Below are 19,323 nucleotides of genomic sequence, written 5' to 3'. Positions count from 1 at the left end.
GCAGATACCTAGTAGTCTTGTGAGAATTAAGTAGGTTATTCAGACCATGCCTAGAACACAGTAAACAAAACTCCTTGCTGCCAATACTGTTCTTCTCAGATTGCAGTCATAGCTTTCTGCACAATCATATATTTTCTGTATGTGTGTCCTTGACTCTGAGAATTTGAGTGATTTTTGTATTCCTCAAATTGCATATTTAAGAATCCACAGAAAGCAAATTGTTTTGAGGGTAGTAATGGAGTAGAATTACACACAAAAGACCTCGATTTCTATACACAACTCACTGTGCATTATAGTACATTGTATTTTAACTGGAAACACCTACAGCAGGAAATTAATAGGCAATTTAATCTCCTCAAGGTCACTGTTCCAAAGAGGCAAGGGGAACACTTGGAACCCTTCTGCAAAATTTGCAGACCAATTTCCCCCTATCAAAATTGTACAAAAAATGAACTGTAATCAATTTAGGTTCTTTGAGGGTAAATTAGCCATACACTGTATTATTTGGTAAGAAAGCTATTTCAGGTGAAAATAAAAATGTCTTTAAATATAAAGAGGGTAAAGTAGAAGATTTAAAACTTTAAAGGAAAGAAATCCCAAGACTAGAGTAAATCATGAATTACAGCCATTCATTTCATTCAGAAGAAAATGGATTACTGACCTCAGGATCACATTGTGTAAGCCTTAGTAATCATGTAAGCAGCTCCAGTGCTTAGCACCAGCACTGAATGTTTTTCTTTCCATATCTTATCTTTAACCTCTTACATTCTGAAAGAATGACCTGTACTATCCCATGAGAACATACCATGCAAACTTGTCAACTTTTTTCCTTCATCACAGACCATAAAGTATTACACAATTCTCAACTGTGTATTTGGAACTCCCATAATCTGGTGTGTGGGGATGACCTCGTCCCATATTGCTAAGTTTTCTCTTATTTTAGCTACTGTGTGCTGGTGGCAGAACTTGCCAATTCATGTATTTATGAGAAGGTCATAAGTGGCTCAATCAAATCTTTTCAAACAAAAAAGTATTTTGTAAAAGTCCACAGTAAAAAAATACATGTCTTATAATTTTGGACTTGAACTAACAATATTGCACTTAAGATTTTGATATGTGTTCCCAAATACTGGTTAATGGAACCATAGCGAAATATAATTAGCAAATTTGCACACCATGCCTGGCAGCCTCAGCGCAATTCTCACTATCCTCTGAGTCCCAGACTTTGAGATTTCCAAATGATGAGGACTGTCTAGAAATTCATTAACTTTATTTCCTTGAATAGAGCCTAGAAGAATTCACCCAATTCCAATCTATAGTAAAATGAGGTTTATGAGGTTTTAATAAACTTTAGGTTCAAAAAGCAAATATTAATTTGTTCATTTAATGATTTTCTCTTATCCATTCTGTTTCTTAGACTGAAACACAAATTGTCAAATTCAAACATTCTGCTATTTACAAGTACAATTTCATTTATTAATGGCCTATAACTAAGAAGAAATTGTTAGCTAAACAAACAATTAGCTTATTTGTCTGAAGAATAAATAGGGAGTAGGTTATTCATTCATTTGCTGAGGATTCATAGCCTTGACCTACTTTTCTTTTGTTCAGATTGCTTTCTAGATTCTCTAGTTGTTGTATCTGAAGTAAGTTTCTTAGTCAAATAATGAAAGCTAACATGTTTATATATTTTCTGCTGGAGAAGGAGCAGGTTAATGCATGTGTAAATGTTACTATACCATAGATCAAAATCTTATTTCCAATCCTACCACTTGACCCTAAGGAAGATATTTAACCTCTCCACCCTGAAGTTTCCTGCCTACAAAGTAAGGATGTTAACAGTTGCAGTCTACCTTGGTAGGAAGTAGGGGATCTAATGGTGCCATGGCATTAAGGGACTGGTTATAATTCTCCTTAACAAGAAGAATCTTTACATTAATGTATCTCTTCCCCAAAATATAGACACATTAGAAACATATTTTGGTTTTGTATAAAAGCCTTAACATTTTTTGGAAAATGACTACTTTTTTGTGATTATTAAGAAAATCTATGCAAAAGCAGTATGTTCGGCACAAAGTCAACCTTATCTGGATGAAGTGTCATGTGGTTAGCTAATTAAAAGAGATTAGCAAAAAGGTCTTAATCAGTTGTTTTTTTTTTTTCCATAGCTACAGTCTGCTTTTATAGGAACATAAAATAAATACTTTTTAATGCAGGCAACATCCTCTGGCTGCAACAGCATACCCCTAAGCTCACTTGAGTGGACTGCCACTCACAAACCATGCCATGGGCTGAGTTGCTCCATGAGAAAACACAGATATAAAAGAACTGAGTTAGAAAGTTCCTTGGGTAGCATATGCACAGAAGAACAATTCATTCAAAACCATGTACAGGTGAGTGGTATCAAGCGTAAGGTACTAACTGAGTAGGTAATCACCCCAGATGCCACCAGATAGAGTGAGAGGGATGGCAAATAGAATACTGGAAGGTTAATGGGGAGCTGTAAATCAAATGGAAATCAGCAATATAATGTCACAAAAAGTACCATTTTCATGTGATCAGGAAGTACTATTAGGAAAAAATCAGTAGATTAAATTTAGCCTTGCTATGTATAATATTTATCAAGTTATAATTTATTAAATCCAATTTTAGCACTAAGCATTTCTATATCATGAGCCTTTAATGTCTTATTCTGCAACATGGAAATATTAATTCCCACCTCCTTGGCCACACTGGCTGCATAACATTTTTAAAAGTTGGTATCTGTTCTGAATGACCACTGCAATCATCTCAAACTTTTAAATTATCATATATATATATATTTGACTTCATGTATACAAATATGTACATGCACATGCATACACGCAAAAGGGAGATACATTTTTACTCCACTTACCTTCAGCTTCCCTAATTTTTCTTCCCGCTGCAGATTTCCGAAGTACGCTCCTTCCAGAATTGAAGAGGCTGGTTAGCTCGTCGAGGGGGCTGGTGAGAGGCCTGGAGTTGGGAGGGCTGTAGGGCGCCGGGGAGGAGGAGTTGGAGCTCGCCTTCCTGGCGGCCTTCACCGGGGAGTAAGGGATCTTGGAGAAGGTGCTGCATGGACCACCCACTGGGGCAGAGTTTGGCTTTTGATGGATTTTAGACAAATCTGAATTTGCCATTGCTTTTCCTGTATGAACCACAACCGTCTCTGGCGGGAACGCGAAATGCGTGGACAGCAGGTAGGAAGCAGGAGGTGGCCCAGGAGGAGGGGGAGGAGGAGGAGGAGGAGGCGGAGGAGTGGGCGTGGGCGTGGGCGGTGGGGAGATTCTGCTGGGCACATTAAATGTCCTCAAGCCGGGGGACGCGGGCCTGCCACTGTCCCCCTCTGGGTTTTTGGAGTACTGCGGAGACAAGGGGCTCGAGCCCTCGGGCTGAACAGGGTATTTGAGGTTGGTCTCCAGGACCGGCAACTTCTTCACCTCCAGGGGTGTCAGAGGCGACTCGTCTGAGGCCGGGGAGCAGGTGGCGGGCGTCGGGGGGAACACCAGCAGCGGTGGCCGGTGCGGCAGCAGGTTGGGGAAGGGCGCCGGGATGTCGCACGCGTCCCCGGGGAGCCCAGCGGCCGGGCCGCTTGGCGCCACGTCCTCGAAGGGCGCGGGTCTCCGCCTCTCGGGCCACAGGGGCGGCGACGCGGACGCGCAGCAGACGGTGCCCCGGCCGCCGCAGTCCTCGGGCGGGAAGAACTTCATCTCCTCGTACACCGCCTCGCCCTGGTCGGGGCTGTCGGGCTCGGGGCCGCCGGGCCGCCCCGCGTGGCCCACCATCTCGATGTACACCGGCTCGCCCTCGTCGTCGTCCGCCTGCTGTGTGGCAGGGTGCGGGGCGCGCCGGGCAGTGCCGACGGCCAGGGAGGCCCCCTGCACAGCCGCGGGGCCCGGGATTTCCTCATAGGAGCCGCTAAGCTTGGTGTCCGGGCTGCGCTTGGGCTTTCGAGGAGGAATCTTCTTCATGGTGCTGTAGTCATCGCTGTGCGGCCTGGGCCGGGTCAGAGCTGCAAGGGGAGAGAGGAACGTGGGGCGTGAGGGGGACCCTCAGGCTGCGGGGGGCGCCCAGGCAAGCACCCCTCTCCGGCCGGGCCCCGCCAAACCTGACCCTCCCGGGACCACCGAGGAGAGAGGTGGCATCTCATCGTAGAGCTGGAGGACGACTCCCCCCAACTCCCCCAGGAGGAAGATGTCAAGTGGAACGCGGACCGCCAGCCCGCTACGGAGACCAGACGGGGGACATGCCTACGCTTGGATCCCTAGGACCCGATACATGTGCGAAGGAAGGATTGGTGGAACTGGGGCTTGTTATTTAGAGATGGAAGACAGAAACCCGGGAGAGCAAGCAACTTATAGCTAGCAGGCGGCATGCAGAAGCTTCCTGTAGAAAATGAGTAAGCTCGATTATTTAAATGATATAAAGGGGCAAAACAAAACCCAACAAAACACTTAACATGGATGACGAGATTAAAAAAAAAAAGAACTTTGTTACAGTGTTGCCAAGGAAAGGTTTTACCATCGATCAGTATATCTGAATCCGTAACAGAGACACATATGTAAAAGGGAAATCAAGGGTCTAACATTTCAGTACGAACTTATTAATTGAAAAAATTGCTTAAGTGGAAATTTCTCAAGTTGAAAAAAGAGGCAATATTCAGAAAAAAATGAATAGGCCTAATATTATCAGAAGAGCTAATTTTGGAAGAGGCAGAACAAAACCACTTAAATATGAGTCTGAAACATTTATTAAAAGTTAAGTCGAATAAAGAAATTCTAAAATTTACTATAAATTATAATAATGTTTTAATAAATTTCTCTAACAGATGTCAGTTTTAGAAAGCATAAAGTTTCACTGAAATATCAAAACTCAAAAATCTTGAATTATTTTACTAATTTGTAGGAATTCTTGATTATAAGCACATCTAATTCCGTTGAGTTCCCGGTTGTTTTAGGCAGCTATATTTCTCTCTCACTGTGACTGCACAATATGACAGCAGTCTCTGTATCCAGTTTTGGGTAGACAATAAAATATAACCGTTAAAGACTTTGGAATCAGATAGATTTAGGATCAAATCTCAGCATGACCTTTTATTCATTCAATCATTCAGTCATATGCATTAAACACAGTATTTATGGAGATAAATACTGAATAAGGAGAAAAAGCTCTCTGCCTTCCTATACTCTAGTGGGAGCAGACAACAAAAAAAGGAAATACAACAAATGAGTGAATTCTATAGTGTGTTGGCACATAACACAGGCTATGAAGATGAGAAAAAACAGACCAGCGTGAGGGGCATAGAATCGTGTGTGTGTTTGTGTTGGGAGTGGTAGTGATGCAAATCATAATTTTTAAAAAGTTCTTGGGCAACCCTCTCTAAGCCTTAGTGTTATTGTACATAAAATAGTGATATTAGTAATTATCTCAAAGGAATAAAATAGATATTGCATGGAAAGCGCTTAGCTCAGCTGTTGGCACACTATAACCAGGAAAACAATGGGAATTATCCAAATGTAAATGGAAAAGAACAAAGTTAATTTTCTAACTCAATGGACATCTTTGTAAGTCAGTATTATACAGGGCTCCCCAAAGCAGCCAACTTTTAAGAACAGAAAATACCCAAAATGTCCAATTCTCTAACATTCCAATGACTTTCAATGTGTTAAAACATAGCAACTCTTAAGCTTCTCCTAGAAAGTGAATGAATGACCCCATTTTAATATTAGTATTATAGAGTTGCTCTGAAGATATGAATAATTTAAAGGATTTGTGACAGATTGTATTTTCCAAAGCTGTCTTCAATAATATTTTCAATCCCACATGTTCTTCCAGAATCTTAAACACGGGAGTGTCTCTGTGGCTACCCCAGTGAATAAAATGATTAGAAGATGATGTTGCCTGCCTTCTGAGGCTGGGCCATTGGCAATACAGCTTCTGTCTGGCTTCCACTGTCTTGGGACACATGTCTTGGTAGCCTCGATTCCGTGTAAGAAGTCTGTATGCCCTGAAGCAGCCGTGTTGTTGGGAACATGTGGAGAGGCCACATGGAGGTGAGGGAGATGCCAGAGGACCCCATCTGCTCTGGCCCCAGCTGTCCGGGTTTTCCCATCCCAGACACCAGAAATGTAATTAACTGTGTCTTCCGATGATTCTAGCCAGCCCCAGCCACTGTCTGACTACAGCTGGGAGACAGCCTATGTGAGAACAGCTTAACTGAGCTCAGCCAAACACTAGAACCATGAGAGATAATAATAAAATTTTCACTGGGATCCTAAGCTATTGAATTTTGGAGAGGTCTGTTACATAACAATAGACAACTCATACAAATATCGGTACCTGGAAATGGACTGCTGCTATGAAAAAAAGCACTAAAAATGTGAAAGTTGCTTTGAGAAGTTGGAGGAACCTTGAAGAGACTGTTAGCAGAAGCTTGGAGGCCCTGGAGAAGGGTCCTGGTGAGGTTTAAAGGAAAGTGAGGAAGATGCTGGAAGCCAGAGGAAATGTGATATTAATACTTTCTGGTCATAGTAGACAGTTAGCAATACTATCTATTATGCACCAATGTGGAATAAAGATAACAGGAAATGAACTGGGTGATCTAGCCAAGGAGATTTTCAGGCAGTGTTAAAGTTGCCTCCTGGATGCTTCTAGCTTCCCAGTATAAAGCATGAGAAAAAAGAGATAATGTGAAAAAAGAACTATTAACTATAATAGAGCGAGGAATTCCTGGGTTTGAAAATAAAACAGTTCTCATTGCCAGGCTCTTGAGATGGCAAATGATTCTAACATTAAGAAATGACTTCTAAACAGAGATAAAATTCAAGGCATTTTCAGGAAAACATGATTTAAAGATGAAGCCAAGCAAATGCCACTGAGACCCTTTATTAAGAACTCAGAAAGATTCAAGGAGGTGCTTCGAAGGTCTTTTAGAAGAAGCGAAACCACAGGTCTTCTAAGAATATCAATGGCATTGCCCCACAGAAATATTGCAAAGAGCCCCAAAAGAGAAATCTGTGGATGAGGCTTTTGACTAATAGAGTGGATTATAAATTGATTCACAAGAAACTCACAAAGCTTTTAAAGGAATTGTATCAGTTTACACTGAAAGGAGCAGAGGCAATACAAAATAAAGAGACTTTGGTCTCTTAACATTTTGGCTGTGTATGGTGGCATATGCCTGTAGTTCCAGCTACCTGAGAGGCTGAGCAGGAGGATCACTTGAGGCTAGGAGCTCAAGGTTGCAGTGTGCTATGATCACGCCTGTGACTAGCAACTGCACTCCAGCCTGGACAACAGAGTGAGACCCTATCTCTAGAAAAAATGTATATATGAGCAGGAAGCAAGCTGAGAAAATTACCAGCCCCGAACTTGAATCACTTCTTATGGATTAAGAATTATTATTTGAAGGGTGAAGCCAAGATTACAGAGCATAGACCTCCCAGCCTTGGAACGTTATTTCCAGGCACTAGGACCAAATCCTCATTAAGGCACTAACAACATGTGTCCCGCTGTTGCTCAGAACTGCTACACACCAGTGACTGCTGTGCCAACTGACTTCATTTTTTTGAGCATGAGCATGTATAACAATCATCCAATACCCGTCCCTCCAAGTGTGTGCTGGCTGTGTGGGGGGAATAGGTAGGTGTGTTGTCTTTTTGGTGGCAAGTCTTCAGATGGAAGAAAATACATTTGAGGTGATGTCCCTCCCAGGAACCTTACCTGGGGAGCCTGCACAGCTGGATCTGATTTGACCCTGAGATCTGCCTCTTGCGCCTGACAGAAGGAGACAATGGGGAGACCCGGGGAGGGGGCGAATGTATTTTTTATGTGAGAGGGATGGAAATAGTTTTGTTCAGAGGGTGGACTGAGGTGGATTGTATTTTCCAAAATCTTGGCCACAACAGTATTTCCAGTCCTATGAAGAGGTAGAATCTATTTTTCTTCCCTAGATATGGATGGGCCCTGGGGACTGTGCTGACAGAGAGGGCGTGGCAGAAGTGAGGCTGCAGGGCCTCCAAGGCTGGCTCCTACAAGGTGGTGCCGTGTCCCCCTGCTTTGTCTCCGCAAGAACACACGTTTTTGGTGCATTGATTCTCCACGTAGGAAGTCCAATGCCCTGAGGCTGCCATGCTGCCCGAGACCACACAGAGATGGAGATTCTCAAGGAACCCCAGTCCTCAGACAGCTGAGGCACCAGACATGGCAGTGACCGACTTTCAGAGGATTCCAGCCACCTCCCTGCAGCTTCACAAAGGACCTCGAGTGAGAACCACCCTAATGATCTCAGTTGACAGGCAGAGCCTCAGAGATATAGTAAAATAATCATCACTTTATTTAAATCAGTGTGTTCTGGGTGGGTTGTTAAGGAACAATAGATAACTGATACAATATTCCCTCAAAGTTTGCTTCAGATGTAGAGAAAAGCCTTTTTGTATTAAACTATGATAAATAAAAGTAGCATGGCTTGTGAGGAGGCTGTCAGGAGACTGGATCGAGAGTCTGCCTGGCTTCAAAGCTTGGCTGTATGACGCTGGACAAGGCATACCACTGCTCTGTGACCCAAGCCTCCTCTCTGTAGGGGACGTGATGGCAGTCCTACTTGGTAGGGTGGTCCTGAAGATGGAAGATACTTAGCCTAATGTCTGCACATAAGAAACACTCACTAAGTGTCAACTGTGGTCATCATCAACAGTATTACTACTACACAACTATAAATTAATCGCGGGAGCTAGAACAAGGTTCCTTACAGTGTGGTCTGCTATTTTGCAGGGATGCAGCAGTATTGGATCACTGAGGTGCCTTACGGATTATGCAGACAGCAGAGTTTCCTGTCCCACTCCCTATCAGTTAAATCAGAATCCCTAGGGGCCACAGCTGGAAATCTTCACTCTTTATAAACTAATATTAGGAAACCACAGTTAGCTAATTAAATTCTAATTCCGTTTGTGGCTATTTCTGGGTGTGTGCATGTGTGCACATACTAAAAGTTCATTTGCAAATATGGATTAAAGGGCTATTAAACATGAACTTATACTAAGAGTTTTCTTTCTTTTTTTCTTTTTTTAGTGCTAATATATTTGCATAAAACATTTGCAACTGCTTGATAATGTCAATGATATGGAGTCAGGAAGACATTTCATGTTCACAGAACACCTTTAGGGCAAATTCTGGTGTTAAGACAGTAACTTAAGGGTTAGACTCTATTTTTTTTTTTTTTTTTTGAGACAGAGTCTCACTCTCTTGCCTGGGGCGAGTGCCGTGGCGTCAGCCTAGCTCACAGCAACCTCACACTCCTGGGCTCAAGCAATCCTACTGTCTCAGCCTCCCGAGTAGCTGGGACCACAGGCACGTGCCACCATGCCGGGCTAATTTTTTCTACATATATTTTTAGCTGTCCAATTAATTTCTTCCATTTTTTGGTAGAGATGGGGTCTCGCTCTTGCTCAGGCTGGTCTCGAACTCCTGAGCTCAGAACGATCCGCCCGCCTCGGCCTCCCAGAGTGTTAGGATTACAGGCGTGAGCCACCGCGCCCGGCCTAGACTCTAATTTTGAAGTCATTTCATTACATCATAAACTTGACTCTTAATCTGAGCTACCATGGATTGATATAGGCACACGTGCCACATTTAAGTTCTGTCAGGAGATAAACATTTTCTGCACAAGACATTTTCCTTTAGAATTTTTCCTAAGGCATGTCAGTGACTTTTAAGTCACCATCTGTGCTAGGATACAATTTATTTGGCCCCGTTTTCACTGAGAACAAAATACCTGCATATTTAATCTATTAGAAAAAAGAGGAATGAGAAATTTGCTTATCAAAAAAAATTAGTATCTATGTATGTAACTGTCCTTCATTTGCCACCATTTCTAGTTTGATTTTGCTCATTTCAGAGCAAACTTAGCACTGAGCCAGGACCTAGGACATAAAAGATGCTTAATTAAATGCGTGCGAGCTGACTGCTCAGCCAGGTGCATACACGAGTGACTGCAGGATGGATTTACAACCAGCTACAAATTGGACAGGAAGGGCTTCTCCTGAGCTGTCATATATTGCAATCTTGCTATAACTTTTTTTTTTTTTTCTGGTGGGAGGAGCAGTCAAGGCAATAACACTACGTAGCTTTACTCATCCAACTGCGCTCCACAAGCGCAGTGCTGCTTCTATGTCTGTCCTGAGCCTTTTGCAGCTCCCACAGAGAGTTAGGTCCCCCTTCGCTCTGTGTCCACCACATCCTGCCCTCATTGCTATCACTCTGCTTATCTCATGATTTGTTTGCCCATTTATCTCCCCCACTGTTCTGCCAGGTTCTCAGGGAGAAGCCAGACTCATGGAATACACTTAATTAGTATTTGCTGAATGAACAACTGCGTCATAGGTGGTGAACCATGCAATCATGTTCTCCTGTTATTTCCAGAAACACATTTCTCAGAAGAGCATTCATGGAAGACCTAATTTCTATCAATTTTCAGGTAATAGAAAAAAATATCGTATGAGAGCTTCTGTTAAAAATATGCTGACAAACCAAGTCTGACACATCTCAAGGATACATTTTGAACCTTGCCAAATTGTGCTCCTTTGATTCACTGATAAGAAGCAAATTCTGTTTGAATGAAAGGAGCACAGAGAAATATATTTCTGTAACTTTTTTATTCATTCAATAAGAATTTATTGAGTGCTTACTATGTGACAAGTGCTGTTCTAGAATAAAGATACAAACAAGACAGTAACAAAAAGAAAAAAAAAAGAAATGAAGCTTTTTCCAAATTAAGTCACAGAGCTGAACCATTATTCTATCTACACATACAAACTGTGTTTTGTGGAGAATAGAGTCGTACAGCAAATTTTTTAAATTATGAGTTCGTTAAGGTATGATTTCCAAGGTCACAGACTGCTGGGTCTGAAGGAGGGGTGAGTGTGGAAGTGTCAGCACAGAATGGCCAGTGGTGGAGACTAGCGCGACCCCAGAAAACTTGCTTTTGCAATTTCACCCGGAGCAGATGTTTCTCTGAGCCAGGTACTGCACCACCTACCTCATTATTTAATCCCCAAAAATACCACATGTGAGGATTTGTACCCATTTCACAGATGAGGAAACTGATCTTCAAAGGTTTCCTAAACCACAGGCATATATAACTAGCTATGTAGCTTTGCTGAGCACTTGCTTTGTCCCAGGCACTAGGGTTTACAAACCTCACCTTCTTTACTTCCTGCAAATAGCCCTTGCTGTGCATTTGGCTGTTGCTGCCCCTTGATACTCATGGGCTTGGAAAGATTGCACCACTTCTTCAAGGTCGCACGCATGAAATGCAGGCTTATACTTAACTTCAAGTCAGGAGACAATTCTGTGAGAATTGTAACCGTGTTTGGGAGAAAGGCTGCACCTTGTGAATAGGGAATGAACTCTCCAAAAGGGCATCCTGGCTGGGAGATCCTGGCAAAGAGAGAGTGAAGTGAGACCTTGTCTTCCTTTCTGGGCCACCATTTGCAAAGAGCAACCGCAGACTTTTTAACCGTAGTGCTTTTAAACAGTCGTCTATAGCTTGTTAATAGTTTTCAAAGAAGCGTTAAAATTTATTGGCCTGTAAAATTGTTTCATGCTTTTCAAGCACAAATGTAGTGAAAAAAAATGAGCCCTTTACACTGCCTTTTCTTACTACGACCATTTTTATTGGGTGAGGACCTCTAGGAAAAGGCATGTGCTAACAAGAACAAGACTAAACACCAAGGCAACTTTAATGTGACCTCATTATTGGTTATTCTGTAGTCCTTGGCCCTCATTCTCCAATCAGACAATCAGATCTCCTTTCACTCTGTCACCTTCTGAATTGATTAGCAGCTTTATTTGTAAAGGAAAAGAACTTGAAATTGATTTTCTAACACGCCAGAAGGAATGGCACCGATAATACACTGACATCCGTTGTAGTCCCTGCTCTGGGGAAACCAAGGTTCCCAAAGCATTTTCAACAGTGATCAAATGTCCTTCCTATCTTTTGACAGAAAGGAGGATATTTTTGTGATATGTTACTAGGTGCAAAAAATTCAATATTGTCACTCAGTAAAAACATGAAGCATTTAGAATCAGAGCTGTCTAACACAACTTTCTGTGTTAATGGAAAATTCTACACCTGCAGCTATTGAGTACTGAGTCCTTGGAATGTGACTAATGACTAAGGAACTGAATTTTTAATTGCATTTATTTAATAATTTTGATTATTTTAAAATTTAAATGGCCACTTGTGGCTAGTGGCTACTGTAATGAACAACAAAGACTTAGATTGTACTATATGTGTGTAGGCCTGAGGGAGATGTCTAAGATGCTGTGATCACTTTCATTGTCATCCTACTCAGCTCCTGACACAGTGGCATAAAGGGACCAGAGCCCCTGCAGACAGCCGGTTTATCACACAGGGTTGTAGCTACCTTGGCAATCGTGGGTTAGAAATCCAGACCAATAGCAGACTGAGTGACAAAGCCTCTCTGTTGGCCCTCTCTGACTCTCTAATGCTATAAAAACTAACCAGCCACATGCTCACGCAGATCAAGCAGTTTCATTATCTTATTCTTAAAAATATGCAGTATTTAGAGCATATCCCATAATGTAGATTACATCTCTTAGCTGCAGGAGATCAAAGATTTTCTTTTTGTTGTAGTGGCTGTAAAGTAATGAGATTGAGGAATTATACGTTGTGAGAAAGAAGAAATAGTGTAAATTATAAACAGGAAATGATTTATACACTTCTACAAGCTTCCAAAAGATGTGCTCAGTGGGGTGGGACTCATCAGAGGAAACCTCTCTAAGTACCTTATAGTCACATGCGAGCCAAAATTAAGTTCCAAGGAACTAAATTTTACCTAAAAATCTTGCAGGTCTAATGATATCATATGATGTCTTTTAAATAGTCGTAAGGAATTTAAAGAGTTTTACACCTGTGATCTTGCTTCCTCTTTATTAATTTTTTTTGTTTTGCTTTCATATATGTATATATATTTTTCATCTCCTATGGTTCCTGAGTAACTTTTTTTTAATTGACTTTTTTTGTTATTGTTGCCCCGTGAGAGAGCTCAAGATCCATTCTGAGCTCAAGCTCTTCTTCACTATTTTATCTCCTTTTATAACTGTGTGACTAATTGGTACCTGATTACTCCAAAACTTCAACTCCAATGAAGTGGTCTTTTATTTATTTTTTATTTTTTTGAGACAAGGTCTCACTTTGTTGCCAGGACTAGAGCGCGGTGGTGTCATCATAGCTCACTGCAACCTCACACTCCTGGGCTTAAGCAATCCTCCTGCCTCAGCCTTCCAGTGTGCTAGGATTACAGACAGGTGTGAGCCACCACACCTGGCTGGCAGTGGTCTTTTAATGTCCACACAAATGATAAGCTTTTTCTAGACTTTACAAGTTATTCTAAGGCCTACTTATCCAAAATTATAGAATCTGTTTGCAGTGTTGAAATCTGTGCAAATTTTGTATATACTGTGATTTTCAGTCTTATTTTATATTACTTTTTCTCAATGTCTGAGACTATCTGGAGTCTTTATTTCCCATCCTCCCTTTCTCATAGGTCTTAGCATTTTGGACACTGTATTCCTCATGAAAGCTGCCCAAAAAACCTTTCTTCCTATTCCCATCACACCTTTTTGAGATCTGCATCATAAATCCACAATTGGGCTCTGAAAGTAATAACAGTGGAAATGTGACTCATTCCACTTTCTCAGGGAGGCACTGACGATTTGTTTAGCATCAGCTTTTTCTGGTATGTATGGTACGCTGGGAGAACATCTTTCTTTGGTCCAAAGGTTTGGCCCTTTGGAGGTCCTGTTCTAACTTAAATCTACGTCCACGTTGATATCTACCTTGAAGACTTTCCCATGGATGATCTCATTTCCAGCTTTCTATGTTGTTCTTATCACTAGGACTCTAAGAGCATACACTTGGACTCTCCCCCCAAAGTCTCATGAATTCTCCTACATCTTTATCTAAGATTATTGTAACATGCCTCATACATTAAGACAGTAACTTGTTTTTAGTAAAAATTCTCCTGAAGATCTTTTCTTTCTTAAAGCCACTAATGAAAGCATTTTGAAGATTGTACAGCATAGTGACTGCAGTTAGTGACAACATATTGTATCCTTGAAAAATGCTTAAGAGAGTGGATAAGTGCTCTCATCACAAAAATGATAACCGAGTGAGGCAATGCATTTGTTAATAAGCTAGATTTGATCATTCCATATATACTTCAAAACATCTTATTGTACATGATAGAAATCATACAATTTTATGTCAATTAAAAATAAATTTGAAAAGAAAGATAGGATGGACTTATCACTTGAAGCTTCTGTCCCATGATCTTCCATCAACTTCTTGATGTCAGTCATGTTTTCCCAAAGTTGAGCTTATTGTTTTGCTGTGTTTTTGTATTTTTGGTTCATTGATATACTGAAGGATCTGTGTTCCATCCTGTGCTCAGATATTTTCTAGTGAGATCTACTCAGCTGTTTCATTTAGAATTTCACCTCCTTCACCCTGCACTACTGCTCCTGGACCTATTTATATCTCCCTGTAGTGACAATCTACTTCTAAAACCCTTTTACCTTTTTATTGTGTTTACCATCTGTCTTTCCCCACTAGAATGGAAACTCCATGAGGGAAGACATACATTGCCTAGAAGAGAGACTAACAATCTGTAGGTGACCAATACAATCTGTTACACTTGTGAATGTTCTGCTAAAAGCACTTCCTCTATTTCTCACAAGTCTAAAAATTAATAATTAAGCAATAATTGTTGCATATACTAATCTATGAGAGATTTGATTAAGATAAACTGGGATTTTTCCCTTTTGTGCATCCATATGTCTAGACCATCATTGCATAGAAACTTTTGTTATCTACTCCCCAAAGTTTTGCTAACTCAATTTTCTTGTGCAGTGATTCTCCTCTGTGTGGACTGTTTCACTTACCACATGATAAAGCAGGCTTAATTTTTAATTAGAGTGTGATAACAGGAAAGCTTGATGAATTTTTTTAACCTTCTAATTGGTGAAAATTTACAGGGAATAGCAACTGACTTTCTGAATTGGTTCGAGGCTGTTCATTCGATGCAGAGGTGGATATGGAGGTTAAGAAAATGATATTTAAGTAGATTTTCCCTAAGAAGCTTAGAGATTTGAATGAATATGATTTGTATTTAATGATTAAAGAGCCGCTGGCAAGCCAACAATTGGATTTATTTCTACTAAAACACATTAGGGCCACACTACCGCTATGAGGCACTCCAAGACCAGAAGTCAGAGCCTCAGTGAACCCTAACGCTTTCTCCTTCCCCTTGGGCTCACCTTCATTTGCTGCTTCCTTGGCTGCCGAGAGGCAGGCACTCACGGCCTCATAGGAGGCGCTCAGCCGGGTGTTGGGGTCCCTCTTTGGCTTGGGTGGAGGCTGTTTCCGTGGTGACGGGAGGCTGCTGCTGTCATCCATGCTGAACACCGAGTGCAGCGAAGGAGACCAGATGGACGGGCCACCGCGCGCCTGGCCCAGGCTGTCCACTGCTGTGGAGACCACGATGGAGCTGGAATGGAAATTCCTGGGTCCACCCTTGTCTTCAGTTCTTAGGGGGAAACAAAACACAAACAGCACCACACCAGAGAGGTCCAGATGCATTATTCAGATAACAATGAACCTGCTCAAGCAGACATAATGATGGCTTTTTGGCAAGCAGCCTTTCCCGCTGTGGCTGGAGGATGTGTGTGCAGCACTCTGGTGACCGCCACATCCAGAGAAAGCTGCCCCATCCTTGGGCTTCTGCTCCATGATGAAAGCACACGAGCACATTGGATATTCATCATGATTAGTTTTTCAAATTCTCACACAAATGCAACACTACTTAAGGGGCTTCACATTTTCTATCAGGCATTCACTGAATGAATTTTTCACACTCTGATTATTAAGCAAATCAAAAAACCAGAATTTCAATCTGAATGATAATTTCTGGGAAATCCATCTTAATACAGAGTTACTGATGCATCAAATGCTGGGAGTTCATCACCATTTCCCCTTGCAAAAGGAGTACCAAGTCTACTTAAAACTATCACATATTTATATTTCAGTGTTTCTTGCCCCCTCGTCATTTAAATTCCACAAGAAATTATTTAATTATGTGCAGAACTATTATTTTTCCTCCATTGCTCCACAGGGTTGCCCAGTGCCAAGTGAACTGCTGCTATTCAATAAATAAACAGACAGATACTTCTTCACTTAATTTTATATCAGGCAAATACATACATAATCAAATTGAGAAACTGGGGTGGCTGTTTAGTTCCAGCAGAGAAAATAATAAATATTATTCTGGGAGTCATATAAAATTAATAGTTATCTGGTTTACAAAAATTCCTTCTGGCCTCACATGTCAACGTAATCATGTACTAGCAAGATGCCAATACATTCATTTTACAAGGAGTTTCCGAGCATTTGTTTTTATAATTATATCTTCCTGTGGCAGAACACAAACAGGCCTAGAGTCTACCCAAGGCAGAGTCAGCCGCCCATGTAGAAAATGAAATAGCTGAAGATGAAAGCATGGCACTCAGTGGATAATTTGTTTTCCCTGTAATGTTTAATTACAGTTTTTTTGTACAAAGGAATTTTTTTCAGTATTTAATCACTGAGATATTTGAAGCTAATTAGTGAGATACACATTGCCATTTCCACTTTAATAAAAAATTATTTGACATAGGCAGAAATGGCAAAGGGACATCATTTTTAGTGAGAAACAACAAGATATTGCCAAGTTCCTATGGAAAAAAAAAAAAGAACATCTCCCTGACAATGAATTAAGATCCAAAGGAACAAGTTTCCTGCCATCCCTGCGAAGGGTACTGTGGTTATAGCTGTCTCCCTCATTCGTGGAGAGGGAAGCTGAGAAAATGGAGAAGGACCAGGTTGTCTGAGTGTTTCTATAATATGTCAAGCTCAGCATCTAAAATGAACTTTTAAATAAAAAAACTTTTCCCAAAGCTTTCCTTATTGGCAAGGAAAATGTGACAGTTTACACAGGGAAATATAATACATACAATCCACTTATTGAGTTCACCACTCTCATATTTTCAGAGTGGAGTCTCAATTTTTTTGGTCAGATATCCAGAAGTTTCTATAAGCCAGCCTTATATACATGACACCTGTATAAATATGACCGGGGCCCAGCTATAAGTTTTTGCTAATACAGAAATAGTAGATGCTTAAACTTTGAGTATGTTGAGATAGTTAAGTGACCCAAGCATTGTAGGTAAAGCAATGATTATTTCATATGAGTAAACTATCACATAATAACATCTAACTCATAAAAAGGAAGGACAGGGAAAGCATCTGTTTGGATTGCTAGGGGCTTTCAAATAACAAATCATGCATGCCTATTCTTGTAACTACTGTCATATTTGATTGAACTTTGCATTAAGGGTTATTAGAATTTTCATGACTCCATCAAATCAATCACGATGGTAATTAAAGTTGCATGCTCTCTGCCTTTACCTTTTGGTTCCTTCCTCTTGCTTGTTCCTGCCCTCTAACTTCTCTTTATGGTAGGTAATGTTCATTTCATTACGGAGCCTGTCATTTTCCCGGGCAATGTCTGAAGCATTCTGGATGACCAGGGCATCGTAGGTCCTCAGCCCCATGTCCTCTGTGTGCTGCAGAAAGCTATTGATGGAAGTGACCTCTTGCTGTTTGATGCTCATCTTCTGAAGCAAGTGCTGGCGTGCTAAAAATCCTCTGATAACTTTCATCAAAAAACACAATCATGGGTCAGTGAACAGAACAAAAGGGAAAAACCCAGACATGCACAAACAAAAGCCACAATATCTTTATCTATGAGCAGCTATAAAATAACACACAGTCAACCCAGAATAAGAATGTACTAAAACATTCTAATCTCTTGTATTAAAAAAGATATCTTAATTCAGTAATGATAACGTAAAGGCAAAAATCTTTGACCTGAATAGGTCCTGCAGGTAATGTTTATGATAAAGGGTCCTTCACTGTTTTGGTATTACAAGCTGGACACTGATGGGTGGCAGTTAAATCAGTGAGAAAGAACTAGGTCCAAGCCCTAGAGAATTTTGGGGTGTGGCTTCAACTGGACCATTTTGGGATGCACTGATCATCTTTCATGGTATCAGATTCTTACATAAACATCTAAGTCTTGTGGAGTTCTTTGAAAATATCATGCATATATTATTATTTCTAAGACTCTGCTTTCATTCCTGGAGAAATTAACACTACGTATAAGACTCTGGAAAGAGATGCAGTGGAAATATAAAACATTCTCCCTCCTCTCTAGGAAAGAAGGGCTAGAAATATGTGTAAGAATTGGAGAAAACAAGTGAGTGAAAACTCTTTGAAGTCACTAATATGTCAGTAACACGTAAGAATTGAAAATAAAAAGACCACCATTTAAAAGTACTTCTATGTGTCAGACACTCCATTATATCATTTAATGCTGAAACTCAATGATAATATATGTCATTATCTTCATTTTAGACACAATAGTAATTTTCTTAGTGACACCAAGAAAACTGCTCCACGTAAACACAACCCATGGATGGCAGAGCCAGGGTTCATATCCCCTCTGTGCTTACGAGGCCAAATGGTATTCCCTTAGCCTGCGGTTGTACAGACATGATTTTAGCTTTCCTGGGGCAGATCAACAACCAGGAAAGTCAGAGGGAAACATATGTGCAATCAATACTAGAAACAACTTTCCAGCAATCAGCAGTGGATCGGGCTGCCTTATGAGAAAGGGAGTTGGTGTGCAATCCCTGGGCATGTGCAACGTGAGCACAGTGGCCTCCTCTCACGGGTAGAGTGGACGGGTGAGGTGCACAGGTGTTGTGGGGGGAATTCTGATTCGAGTCTTTGAAACTCTGTGATGCCATCTCTTCCAATTCTAAGTATCCAAGATTAGAAGGAGTTGTTACAATTATAGAAGATTTATAATTTCAGAGAAAATGCATGTCAATGCATGCAGCAAAGACACTTTATTCTCGTCCTTGGGGAAGGGAAAAGCCTATAAAACATTAAGTGCTTTAAAATACTCCATAGCTATAAAATAACAAATAGGTTGGTTATGTGTGATATCCACTTTGATACCTACACTTGATTAGATAGCAGAAAGCTGAACACAACTTTCTACAATTATGGCTTCAGAGGAAAATAATACGTAGATATCTAAAATGCTTAAGGCCTTTTTTTCCCCAGATGGCAATACTAAATGTTCAGTTACACTAGAAAGCAGTTACATTAAGATAACT

General features: G+C 40.9%; 1 protein-coding gene across 1 annotated transcript in view; it reads right to left on the bottom strand.

Moving 5' to 3' along the window:
- MYO16 (myosin XVI) overlaps positions 1 to 19,323 on the bottom strand; it is a 542,291-nt gene that overhangs the window by 60,392 nt on the left and 462,576 nt on the right. The window contains exons 29-31 of the mRNA XM_012637927.1: positions 17,546 to 17,792; positions 15,361 to 15,629; positions 2,897 to 4,033 (exon numbers count right to left, since the gene is read on the bottom strand). Coding sequence (XP_012493381.1) covers positions 2,897 to 4,033; positions 15,361 to 15,629; positions 17,546 to 17,792 — 1,653 coding nt within the window. The remainder of the gene's footprint in view (positions 1 to 2,896; positions 4,034 to 15,360; positions 15,630 to 17,545; positions 17,793 to 19,323) is intronic.

Source organism: Propithecus coquereli, unplaced genomic scaffold (genome assembly GCF_000956105.1).
Source record: "Propithecus coquereli isolate 6110/MARCELLA unplaced genomic scaffold, Pcoq_1.0 Scaffold125, whole genome shotgun sequence".
Lineage (NCBI taxonomy): Eukaryota > Metazoa > Chordata > Mammalia > Primates > Indriidae > Propithecus > Propithecus coquereli.
Note: the sequence above shows the minus strand (reverse complement) of the source record. Positions and strands in the feature narration are given on the sequence as shown.